This window comes from Macrosteles quadrilineatus, unplaced genomic scaffold, assembly GCF_028750875.1.
Source record: "Macrosteles quadrilineatus isolate MER2022 unplaced genomic scaffold, UCM_ALF_1.0 Scaffold_7__1_contigs__length_78375512, whole genome shotgun sequence".
NCBI classification, from domain to species: Eukaryota; Metazoa; Arthropoda; class Insecta; order Hemiptera; family Cicadellidae; genus Macrosteles; species Macrosteles quadrilineatus.
The window spans coordinates 41,408,096-41,423,319 of NW_026542600.1; the positions used below are offsets into that span (position 1 = coordinate 41,408,096).

At 33.9% G+C, this 15,224-nt stretch overlaps 1 protein-coding gene across 2 annotated transcripts; it reads right to left on the bottom strand.

Annotated features, from left to right (window-relative positions):
* Positions 1-495: 495 nt before the first annotated feature.
* Positions 496-14,846, bottom strand: LOC128998226 (AP-3 complex subunit sigma-2). 2 transcript variants are annotated; one of them, XM_054424264.1, is made up of 5 exons: positions 14,640-14,846; positions 13,949-14,040; positions 10,699-10,882; positions 10,052-10,159; positions 496-1,480 (listed from the first exon to the last, which is right to left on the bottom strand). In XM_054424264.1, the coding sequence occupies exons 1-5, from the start codon at positions 14,706-14,708 to the stop codon at positions 1,364-1,366; spliced, it is 570 nt and encodes a 189-aa protein (XP_054280239.1). In that variant the 5' UTR covers positions 14,709-14,846; the 3' UTR covers positions 496-1,363. The 2 variants fall into 2 exon arrangements, with proteins under 2 accessions (XP_054280239.1, XP_054280238.1); XM_054424263.1 differs by lacking the exon at positions 496-1,480 and adding an exon at positions 5,435-5,646.
* Positions 14,847-15,224: the final 378 nt, after the last annotated feature.

Consider the following 15,224-nt stretch of genomic DNA (forward strand, 5'->3'; position numbering starts at 1 on the left):
GCGTAAAACTACATTTATTCGAACGTGTTCGCGAACTAGCATGATCGGACTATGTGATCTGTTTATGGGGGTTTTATGGGGTGAAAATTGATTTTTCCCATTTTTGACCCTAAAAACACAAAATTTCTTAAGTTCTCTCCAAACCATTGTGTAGAGCTTAAAAAAATAAATAATTTTGTATATTAAGGCGTTGTTTTATGCCCAATGGCTACGGAGATAATTAAGGAAATTGTAAATTTAAAATTCCCATGTTATTCTTATGGAGAATAAATAAACTGTTGTAGTTTTCTTGTTTATGGATTTATTCAAACCAAATTTGGAAATTTTGTTTATTTAATACTAGGCTATCAACATTGCAATAAAAAAACACATTTCAATATCTTCCCTGTAGCAGCAAACCTAAGTACTCACTAAAATTAATGTTAATTTAAAAAAATAGGATATATCTGAATGTTAATGATGGATAGTAAAATTGATGAAATAAAAAAGATAAAATTCAAGAGGATGGTTTAATGAACATCATTTTAAAAGAACTGACAAAATGTAAACAAATAATGTAAATAGAAGATTAACAATTAATACAACATATGATTTGTTCACAAAAGGCAGGCAGAACATAGTATTCAGAGAGATTCAGAGAGAACTTCTAACTTTGACAATTTGTAGGGAATATTTTAGTAGAAATCCAGCCAAAAATGGAAATTTGCTTAGTCTGCAGGTTTGCTGCGGCGAAGGTATTTTACTATAGGTATATAGGTAAGAGGATTTGATTACTGTAACAAGCATATTGTTTTGAAGAATTTAAGACGTGTATTAAAAAGAACTGTTTACCGATAGTTTCAACAAATTATTGTCTTTCATTTATAATTAATATATTAATAAAAAAACATTTCTAGCAAATGTTTGTGGTGTGTTGTCTCACACATTGGCTTTCAAGCAGTGCATAAAACTTAAAATTTGGTACAATATATAATCAATATTTATTGTGATTCCAGTATAAAAATTAACATCCATATTTTCCCAACCGCCATAAATAAATCAACATTTAAAATATAACTTAGCATCTGATAACATAACACTCATGCAACATTGATTTGGAATAGACTAAATTAAACCGGAATGTAACAAAAATAATTTCTGATAATATCATCATAAAAATCAACAATAAATAATAAACTAATCTGTACACTAATCCAAATAAGACTTAACCTCATAAACTTAATAAATATGTTTTGAAAATGATACGTGATAAGTATAAACCTCATATTAGAATGATCTTATAATACTGAGGAAGGGGGGATCAAGAATATCTTGTCCAATGACTGTTCTCGCAAAGAATCTGATGGTGTTCTGCTGACCGTCGTCAGAACTTGAGGTCTTTGATAGCTTGCGGCAAGTCAGGTAACTTCATGTCTTTGAATTGCTGTGAGATGTTCATACTCTTGACGGCTGACACTGCCCTAGCAGCCGCCAGCCCAGACTAGAACATACAAACAATTAGTAGCGCATTACTCCCTACTCCACTGGTGTGTGATTTCTAATTGAGTAATTTCTAATCAAGGGTTGTTTTAAGAGATAGCAGGGGTGCCCACAAGGGGGGGCTGTGACGCAGACTGCGTCATTGAAATTCTTGGGGGGGGTTGCAAAAATTCAAATGGGGGGGGGGCTAAAGTTATTTGCAACAGTGTTCAACGTTTCAATGACAATCAAAAATATATTACGAAGTCACTAGATAGAAAGTCGATTATAATGACAATAGTTATACTATTGAATTCAATTAGTTAGAATAGGATTTTAGGATAGTTTAGGATTTGTGTAGGAAGTTATTATTCAAGATTAGCAAGACGTGAGATCTAAAAGGGAGGGCAAGGAATGGCTCAACTGCTGAGATAGATAAAGATAAGATAACGCGTGGTACAGACACGTCCAGCTACACCGCGACTTTAGCTCAGAACGCTTTGTTGACATAAAGCTCGTTGAAATACAATCAAGTAGCCTATACTCGATTACCTGAGATAATAGGGGGGGGGGGGGGAGGAGGAGAATGAAAAATACGGTAAATCTAATATAGTATAAAAACAATTTGCATTTTTATCAACGAAATTCAATATTGCACAACTATTATTATTGTGCAATAATGACATTTCAAATAATTTATCTTGGTTCAGTTGTACAAATGGCAACGTTTAAAATTACAGCTCACCTAAACTCAACTAATAACCAGCCAAACACTGTATTGCTATAAATAACTAAAATATTAAACCTTAGAAAGTTTTGTAAGCTACTGCTCATGATAGACAGATAGGTAGGTGTTGTGTCACAACATAGGAATTTATAGATAAGTAATACAAAAGTGTAAAATCATATTTCAAGATGATAAAAACACCCTTAAAAAGAATGTAACGAGAACAATTTTGTTATTCTTTATATTTTTTCTTCTGTTCTTTCTTAGGGTTCTCTTCAATTCAAACACAAATTCAACAAGTGCCCATATTTACTCGTTGCCCAATCACAGCCTACTAAAGTTACCATGGTTATATTAATCACTCAATCACAGTTTACTAAGCATTGTTGGCGCAAGCGTTAAAGTTGAAGTTATTTTTCCATTTCATTTTCATCAAAGGAGCTGTGATTTTTCAAAAACGATTATGTGGGAGGGAGAGGGGGTTGTTATATGAAGAGAAAGACGCTGACAATTCGTTAAGCAAAGGTTACGAACGCTATGTAGATATTCTGGCAATAAAAAATTCCTTAAATTGAGTTGACTTATAAAACTCTAATTTTATTTATATAGAAAGATAAGTTTTCCAGTCCTGTATAACATTGATTCATGGTCTTTTCCCGGTAATCAAAATTCGAGTACAACTTGATACACACAGAATCTCCAGTTCCCGACTTGGATGATGGCTAGTTATTTAATTTAATTTACAGTTAATTTAATTCACCTACATATTAGTATCAGTGATAAATTAAATCCGTTATGTAAGCCACACGGTTATTAATCTCACTTGGTTTTGGATTTGCTTACAAACGTGATCGGAAATGGTTACAAACGTGATCGGAAATGGTTAAGAACGTGATCGGAAATGGTTAGGACCTACACAGTATTCGTAAACAACATTATATAGGTAAACATATTAAGTGACAGCTAGAAAAAGGAATCTTGATCAAAACAGCTGTTCGTAATTTCATATATGACGTGTTCTCTTAACAGATTATTAGTATTTCATAAATGACGTACGTAGTAAACATGGAGAAAAACTTGAAAAACCACACAAAATTGGGTTTTTGATCGTCCGTTATTTTATTCCCAAAATAGTGAGGCCATATTTTAATGGCTAAGGACACTCTCGCCAATCCTGTGAATACAAACCGTTAGAATCATAATCGGTACTCTAGTTTTCTTTAAGAGTAGGCTGCGTAAAATGCCTTCTGGGCCGGACATAAATTGAGATACCGGTAAGACATGTTTCAACTTCTTTAGTGTATAAAACGTAAAAATAACCCAAAATATGTATAATTCTGAGCAATGTATACAGAAAAAACTATAACTTTATTTATATTTAATACTGGGTTTGAATTTTCAATATCTAAAAAATGTATAAAACTTCTTTTAAAAGTTTTACAAATAATGCTGGGCGGGGGAATACTGTTTCAAAATTTTTGTGTACCTCATTTATGGAGGGGGGGCTGGTACTCAATTGGGGGGGGGGTGCGTCATGAGCCTAGGGGGGGATGGGAATTTTTTCTGCTATATTTCTATTGCGTAAAGTGTTGTGTGGTTTTTTATATTGAATTGCATTGTCAGGATGAACTAAATCCATTCAACTAGGCCAGTTTTCCTTCAAAACAGTACTTAAGACATAGGCCCTAATACCCTATGTAATCATTATTCCTACAGTTACCTGACAAAGCAGGCTTCCTTGCACTGATTCTAGCACACAAAGTAGCTAATTGTTGCATTCACTTACTTTTGCTGCATTCCAGTATTCCCACCAAACAACACAAAACCGTGTGCTTTTAATAAGACACGTAATACGTGTATGCTTGAAAATAAGTTGGCAACACTTAAAGGTAGCCTACTACTGCGATCAGCTGGTGCAGCGTTTCACAGCCTTTGAGTATTGATACTACGACTTAGCCTATTGTTTCGTGTTAACATTCTATTTTCGTTCAACACCTGAATTTAACCTAACCTTAAAGTGTTGTTTAGTGTTTGAAAGACTTAATAGTAGTGCTTTACTGTAGGAAAAGTGCTACTTAGTGCACTAGTTACACAAATAACTATTTCCTACCACTGTAAATCGATTATCAAATTTCCAAACCTGCCAACATTATTCAAAATAGCTCATTTACGCTCTAAAGTGGGAATGGTTATTGCCGCTCGCCAAATCAGCTGATTTCACAGTTGGAGTTTTTATAAAACACTTAACAACCAGTAAGCAAAAAAGATAATATAAAAAAGCAAATATAACCTAAATGACATATTATATGCAACTAAAATGAATATATGTGTTATGATAAGGTTTTTATGGAGGTAGGAAAAATCTTGTGTGTAATATGATCACAAGTGAAAGAGTATTTTCAATAATTACTTTTATTACAGAGAAAAGCACTTTTTAAATATTTACAGAGCACAGTAAAAAAATGACTCACCACGTGGTATGCAGCACTACAGTCAAGGGCTAACAAACTTGGTTGAGAAAAAACACCGGAACATTATCACTTAATTTCATTTTATATTCATGTTTATTTATTCCAAACTGGTCCGGGTTATCCAAAGATCAGACTTAAAGGGGGTCGACTTAATGAGATTGTACTGTTAGATTGGATACTGTGTTTTTATATTCAAAATTATTTTTTTGTTTAAGCGTAAATTTAATAGGTAACTACTACGTTCAACCATCACACAATTAAAACCAGGGTTAAAACACTTAAAAAACTAATTAGTTATTTTTTTTTTTTAAGAAAATCACAGCAAAAACTGGATAATAACTTTTTAAAAACATCTTAACAATAAATATAACAATTAAGAAACATGAAGCCATTAGCCTCATCAATTTAAAAGCTAAATAAATAATACCCAAAGGTTAATGGTTTTTATTCTTCGAGTTAAAACTAAAGATTAGCACATAAAATGAAGTGGGGGCAATACACACAATATGTTTCAATTCTTAACCAATTAAAAACAATTAATAAATTTTTGTGCCAGGTTCACCCCTTTCCACACATGTATTTCTTCGAGGTGCATGTGGACCGTCAAAGAAAAATTAAAATATGCTATTACATAATTAAAATAATAAAAAAAAACAACAAAAAAATTATGTCAAACTTGAAGTATTTTTATTGAATCAAAACACAATAATTTTGTATAAACGATTCTCATGTGCACAGACACGATCATGGATAGTAGAGATTAGTTGTCAAAGTATAAACACACACAATTTAAGATACAGACTTCTCATGTTTTCTGTACATCAGTTTTAAAGTTACATTGTTAACTGTTGATTTGCCTGTTTTTTTTTAAGACTCGAGAGCATTTAATAAACACTGTAAATATATGAAGCGATTTTTAAGTTCATTTAGTTTTTTCTTCAAATCTTGATCAAGCTTTAACATAAGGTCCAATTGTTCCACCAATTTATCCTAGACGGCAAGTAAATATAATATTAGTAATAAAAAAAGGCAACACCTAAATAAATAATATATTTAAATTAAATACAAGGTATATCCAGAAAGTAACCTCCATTCTGGAGTAGAATGAGAATTAATGGGTAGTTCAGTCATCTTGATATTGGCACATGCAGTAGATCACCACACTTCTACCTGTTCCAGGTAGAGCATATGAGTGGAAGGCCTTTTGTCATTGATCTGAATAAAGTGAATGACAAGTTTTGTGAAAATCGTTGATTCACGATCTCGGACCTTTTTGACCACTATCCTGAAGTTTCTCGAAGCTTTGTAAACAAGATATAGTGGCAGAAAAACTAGATTATGACAAGTTTTGTGCTCATCAGGAATCATGATCGCTCACTGACACCCACAAGACAAAGTGCATTTCCCATAGGGGTTCTTTTATGATACAACTTGGAAGAGCAGAGTTTTTTATGCGAATGTTGAGACCGAACAGCAATCATGCAGAATCTCCAAACAAACCTACACAATCATGTTAAACTTAAGTCAACCAGGTGACTACTATTTACTTGCTGGATTATGGAACGTGGCACAACGATTACTTATTTTATTTATTTATTTATAATCATCACGTTACATCAATGATTGACAGGTGATTTGTCATGAATCTAAAATATATTGTAACAAAACAACAATCATAATATTGAATACTTAAAAATAATTAATTATACATTTGTTACGAAATTTTCCAGTGAAAAAAATGCCTCCTCCAGAAGCCATATCTTAAGTGTTTTTTTTTTTCAATTTCGAGATGCAATCAATTTTTATTTATTGTTGAAGGCAGCTTTTTATAAATTTTGGGTCCCATATATTGTGGGGATAAATAAAATAATTTTAGTCTATGTTCCATTGGTTTTATTAATTTTTTGTATCTTGTATCATGGTTGTCAGGGCCGGATTTCCCAATAGGCCCGAGCCTATAGGCGCAAGCTCCCAGAGGGCGAACGGCCGAGAGTAAAAATATTTTTTAATAGCCTATCTAAAAATAAAATAAATAGCCACAGCTGAACATATTTTGCGAGTTGATAAAAAAGAACTCTTGCCAATAAAGCATTATAATTTTGAAATTCATTGGAAGAAATACCTGTTAGAAAATTTAAACTATTTTTCAACATTACGCATCAATTTCCTTACAGCATTGGTAACGGACATTGGTTATACGGGAGTAGGCTGTAGGGATGTTGTCGAGCGCCCGAGCGGTACACATAGTATTCATTGCCACTGTAATCTTTGCACTGCCACTATGCCGGCTCGGCGCTACTGATCGGAGTGATTAGGGGCGCATGCGTGTTGGACGCCATTACCACCCTCACCTCACAAAAAGAAAATTTATTAACTAATCTTTTGATCAGTTTACCTGCAGGGTCAAGTTAATATATATAGCCTAATACGTTTTTTTTTTTTATATTAAAAATACGATAAGTTTATCTTTAAAATTCAATAACGAAAAAATATTTAACTGAGTTTGCAACAGGTTTAGAAAAATTAAATCCCCTCCAAAACATCATTAATGGTGTCATTTCCTCCTCAGCTCAGACCTGAGGATAATTATGGTCGGCGGGACTATTGCTTTGTTTTGCTTCGCAAATATAATCTGGATGCAGTACTACCATAGATTAACCATAAACTCAAGTCGACTTTTTATCACATTGTTAATTCTAAATATTAGTTTTCATGTCTAGTTCATGTATGTTGGTGACACTGGAAGTTACTTTTGACGTAATTTTGTTTCTAGGATTTATTTTAGGAATAGTTCTATGTTGTGTGTTTTAATTTCTTGTAATATAACCAGGGGACAACCTATTGTTTATGATTACATAGTTTTATTTTGGACAAACTAGGTTTAAATACCTTAAATAAAAAGAATTGTTTTCAGATAAGCCCTAAGGATGACAAATCTACTAAAGGAGTATGTTTAATCTATGGTATCACGTACTGTTATGGAGTTCATGTTTTCGGGGCTGAAATCGGAATCAATGGATATGCTTTTTTGCAGGAATGCTCTGTGGGTTGGATTGTTTTGTTTCAGTCCCACAAGCGTGAGCATTTGCCAAAAGCATAAAATTGACAAAAGTGTTTAAGACGGCAAACCAAGACAATTCTTCAAAAAACTTGCAATGATAAAATTCCGATTAGGAGTGGTGTCCAAGCAATTAACATAGGCCTATAGGTATGATATAGTTTTTAATAAAGGTTATTAGGAAAGAAACCGCCAAAATGCTAAATTCGGCCCCGATGGTTGTGAAAGAGCTGACTCTCCATAAGTGTATCCAAGTTACTCTTGACCATCATAGAAATATAATAAATATAAGAGCTGTATAAATTGAGAAAAAAGCTTCTGAAGTTTATTCTAAAACTTTAAGATGTCTAAGATGAGCAATCCAAAACAAGTGTCGTAACATGCTGACATTTAGTATTGTGTTTGTTCATAATGACGTTCAACCTCACAGATTAACAAAACTTCCAGCACCCATACAACCTGGACTTGGCACCAAGTGATTTTCATTTGTTTCCATACATGAAGTGGCGCAAGCGTCTCAGCTGTTCGACAATAAGAGCTTCAAAACACTGTGGAAGGTAGGCTGAATTTACAGGCTGCAGATTTGTTATGAACAGGAGAAGAATACTATTAAAACCTACAACATTTACTTTATCTACACATAGTCGGTTTGGTGACTAAGTGGAAAAATGATGTCCATTGAAGTTTTAAGATGCAGATAGTAAAACTGTTTAATCTTCACTGGACTAATTTTCATTTCAAAAGGGAGGTTACTTTCTGGATAACCTTTCTACTAAATAAACACAATTCATACTTATAAATCAGATAAAAATCAACACAAAAAAAATTAAACATAATTTAGAACATTATTTATGTTTTAAAAAGATGTCCACTAAAAATACTATGTGTTTAGCACCTAAAGTGTGATGCCACATTCAAGGTAACAGGGCTTCTGCAGAGCACGGAATAATAGTGATGAACCATTGGTAACTGTACAATTACCAACCATATCTATCAATTACCAACCGCCGCAACATCTACAACCATTTTACGGATACCAGTTTTATCCGTTTCGGGGAGGGCTAAAAGAAAAGATTTGGTATGAGGGCTAAAAATATGATATGATATGGGGGATAACAAATATGATATGAGGGCTTAAAATATGAGATGGGGGATAAAAAAAAGATTATATGCAAGAGGGGCGAATATTACAAGTAAAAAAAGTACCAATTGCTTTAGTTATCATAATGTTGTGTATGTGTATGTTTGCATCATTATAACCCCTGATTACAGTTTTATTGTAATAATCTCCGACATTAACTGCAAAATTGTGATCATCTCGCGTCCAATGATGGCAGCATAGTGATTTTTTGCTGTAATAGCTGGACATCATAATCTCACAATCACTGGGACTTTGACAAATTGCTATTGCACAAACTTCACAGATATCTTTTGCAATTATATCAATTATGCAATTATATCAATATATTCCTGTTTCCCACTTCATGGAAATGATCTCATTCCCATGCCTTTAAACAGTACGCAAAATAGCTCATTGCCTCTCTAGAGCCGCTAAATCAACTGATTTCACAGTTGGCGTTTGAATATAAATTGCATTTTAAGTAGTATTCTAAACCATCAACTCAGATTTGGTACGTTAGTTTTCAACCGGTAAGAAGTAACATAACCTTTAAAAAAGCAAACATAATCTTTTTGGCATTTTATATAGGCTACATTTAAAATGTTAATCCGTGTGTTATTATAAATTAACTAGGGTAGCAGGCAAAATCTTGTGTGAATTATGAGCACAAACAGTCATTGCCGTTCTCGAAATGTATAGCAACAATTAGACGAAGCTTCAAGCGGCCATCTACAGTTCGGCAATCAGACACTTTGCGCTCTCAATACAAAAATATATATTAAAGAATTCAAATCCTGCCAAACTTTCAACGTTCACTAAATTAATTTTTTCCTTACTGTTTCGGTACCAACTTTTGACCATCAATTCTGATTCAAGTCCAAGAATTGGGGGTGTCAAGAATCTGCTCAACTTTCAATTGATTATACATTAATCTGAGGCATCTAAACAAAATTTTCTAATTTTAACGTTGAAACATGCATTGGGTTAACAAAGTTCTTAGGATTGTTTACATATATTTTTATAGGTTAAGGAGAAATATTGTTTTTAAAAATTTGAGTGTTTTTAAAAAACCAACATGTTATTTGTGAAAATGATTGTTTTGTGGAGTACTATATTGCTTGCCTACCCTTATTAGCAGTAGGCCTACCATTACCACAAAAAAAACAAGAAAAATTATATAAATCGCTCATTTTCAACCTCATAACAAAAGTACATACCTCCTGTTTTTCCATTTTGTTTTGGTCTTCAATTCTTGATAAAATCTCTGACATGTTAGTTTCCAACACCATTCCACCCATGACTAATTCGTTCAATATATAATGGACCTATAGAAATGTTAAAACAGTTCATAATATGTTATACAGCCTTTAAATGACAAGTTGTATACAACTATGTAAAGATGAATTGTTGTTGTAGCTGTCAATTTATTCAAAGCAACTATTTTTGACTAACTATATTTGTTCTATAGACCAACTTGAGTTGGCTATTAAAGATTCACCAGGAATTAATCACAACAAAATGTTGAGTTAAGAGAAACACTATTGATGAATTGAAAATCTAGCTGCATATTATCTGCAACTATGTTTGTCTGATTAAATTTAGGTTTTATTAATCTCGTTATGTTTCACTTTACGACAGAATCAGATTCTACATTGTTAAGATTCTACATTGTTAAGATTCTACATTGTACATGTGCTGATTTTACTTTTCTATATAACAAACGTTTTGTTTAAAGAATAAACTGCACTTTTGGTTTTAGTTAAGTATCAATAAAATATGGATTGTCAATGGTCAATTGAAAAAAAATAAAATAAATATCTCACGTACTACTGCAATATCAAAATACTCTAGGTGATGTTCTTACCTTATCAACATGGAATATGAGATCAAGTTCGCAGACATTTTCAAAGCACTTATCGAGTGTTTCAACAAAAACTTGTATCAAATCAAGAATTCCTAGCTCTGACTCGGAAGAGTCCACACAGAACACAAAGTATAATGTTGCGTAATGTCGATAAATCAGCTTATAATCTGAACCACCAATGAGACTGCAACAAAGAATGTGTTAACTATATTAATAACATTTTAGGTTTACACCTTATAAGTTAAAGCAATACTTATAAAGAACTTGTCTCACTCTGGCTGTAATATAAAATAATTAAAACTGAGACGGAAAAAAATTTCAAATAAATCCCCAAGCTCAAATACAGCTAGAAAATACATGAGTAAAACTGGGTCACATTTTTATGGGGGGTCACAGTGGTCTGGGGCCCGGCCTTAGGGAGTGGAGAGGCCTTACGCCAGAGAATTTTTGTGACCTTAAACTTAGCCTTAAAGGCTCAAATAAACATTTTATGTATCCTTATAAGCAGTGCTCGATTTGGGGGAGAACGAGGTGGGACGGAGTTCCGGAACCTCTCTTTCAGAAAGATAAAAATATTGGCATAAATAAGTACATAAATATGTTCTAATCACATTAAATGGGTTACAGTTCTGGCACCTCATTTTTTGCAAATCGAGCACTGCTTATAAGCATACAAATGTATTACTTAATATGCAAAGCAAACAAAAAATTATATGGAACTTCCATTTAAAACCCTTCAGACTAGTTGAGATTGTATTAGCGGGATTCTACTGTAATGGTAAAATACAGAAATTTTGGAGCTTGAACTTAAAAAAAAAATTGAGTCCTAAATGTCAAATATACAAACTGTGTAAAATACAACAGAATCTGCTTTAAAAATTGACTGACACAATAATTTACTTTTTTTTACAAATGATAAAACTTATAACTTCTAAATGTTTTTCAAAACTTTGTCTTCTCTAAGTACAGCAACATTCGAGATCATCTCCCACGTTTACCATCTAACACTGTATGACGATTTATACAATCGTGATTGGCTTACTTGACACAACAACTATATAAAGTAAAGAGAGGACCATTGGAACGTTTTTGATAGAACATAGACCATAGGTTTTTACAAAATTAAAATACCATTCCCAGTAGAGATGTACGGGCAGCTCGATTTTTGAGCTGGGTCGAGTCAAACTTAAGAGCTTGAGCGATATAGCACCAAGTTAGAAAATCAAGCCAAGGCGAGCTTTTATTCTCACGATATTATCAAGAGTGAAAAGATTTGTTTTTGCGACTGCGGAAGAAGGCAATAATGTCTCCATAGTCTCTCAATGGCTCAGCTTACTGGGCCCTCCGTTCAAACTGGATTTCTGCGGTTCTACTGTATATAGAATGGTGTTCGAATATATTTTTTTATGCTCGATGCCGTGATCGTCCCTCACAAACCCGGCAACACTCATGAACATATCTTGTGGCCTCGGTGATACTTTTATTGTCTCTCACGAACACAGCAACAGTTAAGACCATATAGCACATAGGGACCTCTGCGACACCTCCTGTGATCGTGATTCCTTTGACATTAAAAGAGGACCAATGAAACGCAGTAAATGAATAGAGGCTTGGCCATAGAATATTTTATTATTCCTGATTTCCTGAATTTACATTTCAAGTATAGTTCACAGACTTCTTCTCGGGTCATAAAAACTCACGTACAACCCTCAGCTTTCAGCACGGCTGGACCACCTGTTTCGATATTGTTCTGTAGGTCTTGTCTCACTTGCTACTTTTTTAACAATAAATGTAAATTAACTAAGCTATACAGATGTAGTAATCAAGTTCTATCTAAATACAGATATTCCTAGTTAGGTGGATATATCAAATCAATCCTGACCAGAACTAAAAGTCTTAACCCTAAATGGACTGATATTTGAATGGTAAATGCATTATTCTCAAAAAAATTATTGTCTTTTAAGCGTTGCATTTGATTTTAAACTCTTGTTTTGTAAAGTTTTCTTAACACCATTGCAAGTTCAATAAATCTATCTGCACTAAAATGGGCTGGCCTGCTTTTCCTAAAAGAAACATAATGTGGCTCTTGAGTTAAAAGGGTTGTGACCCATGTTCTATAGGGCTAGGCTAAGTTACTTTTTATCATTTAGACTATATTAAGACAGTTTAAAACTGGAACATACATTAAGTTATCCCCAGTACCAACTGTAATTTACAAAGGAATCCAATAAAAATCATATCTAAATTAGCACGATAATCACTTCTGGCAATCCTACATCATTAAACTATAAATTGTTTTGACATACTTACTTTCCGTATCCGAAAAAATCACCAGCTCAGTTAGATATTATTTTTCCAATAATCTGCCACATATATGGCTTCGTCATTTGCCTCCTTAAGATCGAGCCAGGAGCATGTTCTATCCATATCTGGACAAACTAGTAGATGTTCATGGTCCTGAGGGGCCCCACATGTGCAGTTTGGTTCTCCTTCATAGTACCGGTACCCCCACCTCATGAGGTTTACTTTGCACCTCGAGACCCTACTTCGCAATCTATCCCTCCATGTAGGGTAAGGCAGGTGGCAGCCTGCAGGGAGTTCCTCTCTGAGTTGTACTGGTGGCTGTTGAGCCTCCTGCCTCCATAGCTGAAGCCTTAATACTTCTAGTGTTACTGAATGTATCTCAGTGGTTTTGAGGAAACTCTTTCTTGACCGGAGTCTAGAGGGCTGCTGTTGATGCCCATATAGTGGATGACGGTGGTCGGTCACTTGCTTCTGTCGTTCTACTGCGGCTGCCACGTTTCTCCTTATATATGGTGGAAGGAGGTACTCCTGGGGTACACGGAAGGAGCCTCCCCGAAGATTGCTGACCACATAGGCTACCACAATCGGGCGTACCCTGGGCAACGTTATCTTTAACGGCTAATCCTTCCAAAACCGGAACACCAAGCGAGAACCATGATTGTTTTGACATGACATCAATAACACTACAAAGTCAAATCAAATAATGTATGGCCTACAAACATTGATATAATAGGAAAACACAATCCAGCATGCCCTTACACAAGGGGAAAATTATAAAGGTAGGCCCAGAATAAGACAGTGACCTATTCAAACAGACAGACCTATGCAAACTGAAAAAATAACATAGGCCCATCCTAAGGCTACAATTAAACTTACCGTAACTTATTTCAAGTGCAAGTTAACTAGAGAGACTCGCAGAAAATTATTTTTAAAAGACCTTGCTTACCTTCCACCTTCGAGAAAATTGCAAACGTTGTCATCTCTTTTTGAAACAAGCTGGAATGTTTCTTTGATGATTTGTTGTTGCATATCTTCAGTCTGAAAATATGATTTGGATCAACCTAACATAGCCTAACTCAATAACTCGTTTATTGAACCAAGTATACACAATTACATGTATAGGTTAAATAACTTCTTGATCAGCATTGGACGTGTTATTAAATTTGCGGAAAGTAAATAAAAGAAACGTCTTATAACACTATATATATTTACGCTTATACTGTTACTCACAAGACGGTAAATAAACAAAAAAGGTGGTAAGTGATGATCGATTTTGATTGGACACTCCAGACGAATGACCACCTTTTTTTGTATATTTACCGTCTTGTGAGTAACAGTATAAGCGTAAATATATATTTTAAGTGTTATAAGACGTTTCTTTTATTTATAGGTTAGGCTACGTAACAATAATAATATACAATAGAATTGAACTTAGAACAGTACATACATAAATTCTCTAGGCCTAACCTACATTAAATAAATCTTAATAGCCTAGCAATTTTATGATGCAGCCCTAGCAAAATAGTAGATGATAAAATGGACCATATAATGCGTTTAGTAATCTAATGAATAAGTTATGAGAGAATATAACTTAAGGTATAATTTAATAAAAATAAATGTTAGCCTTTTTTACTTACGAAATATTGGTAAAATTTTGAGAGTCTAGGTTTGCCATGGTTGTTAAAAACTAAAATTGCCTTAATCATAATACGAAATAATAATAAACGAATGTATTAAAGTAAAAAAAATATTAGTTGACCAGCAATAAATTTTGTTTTATGACAACAAAAATAATTTAATAACATAACCAATAACTTCTCGGTTTCTAAAGTTTCTGTCTGTGTGTGGTGTAGAGATGTGTCGCTGCAGCTGGAACTACATTTATCCACCGTTCCGAGAGTGGAACTCGTTCCACCGTTCCAAGCGGAACCACAATCCAGTTCCAGTTCCACTGGAACTACTTTTTCAGCTGCAGCTTGGTGGAACGATTTGAATGTAGTTACGCACAAACAGCTGCAGCCTGTTACTAATTTTTTAAAGATAAGTTCCGGAGTAACTGGATTTGTAAAACACATACAGTTACAACAAAACAGCTGCAGCTGGTTAATTAATACTCTCACTAAACATTGAAGTTCTAGCCTGTGCAGCTGATGCGTTTTGACTTATTTCTTCACTGAGCTAAAATTATAACTGGAGGTAGCACTGCCATGGCAGAAGTCTGT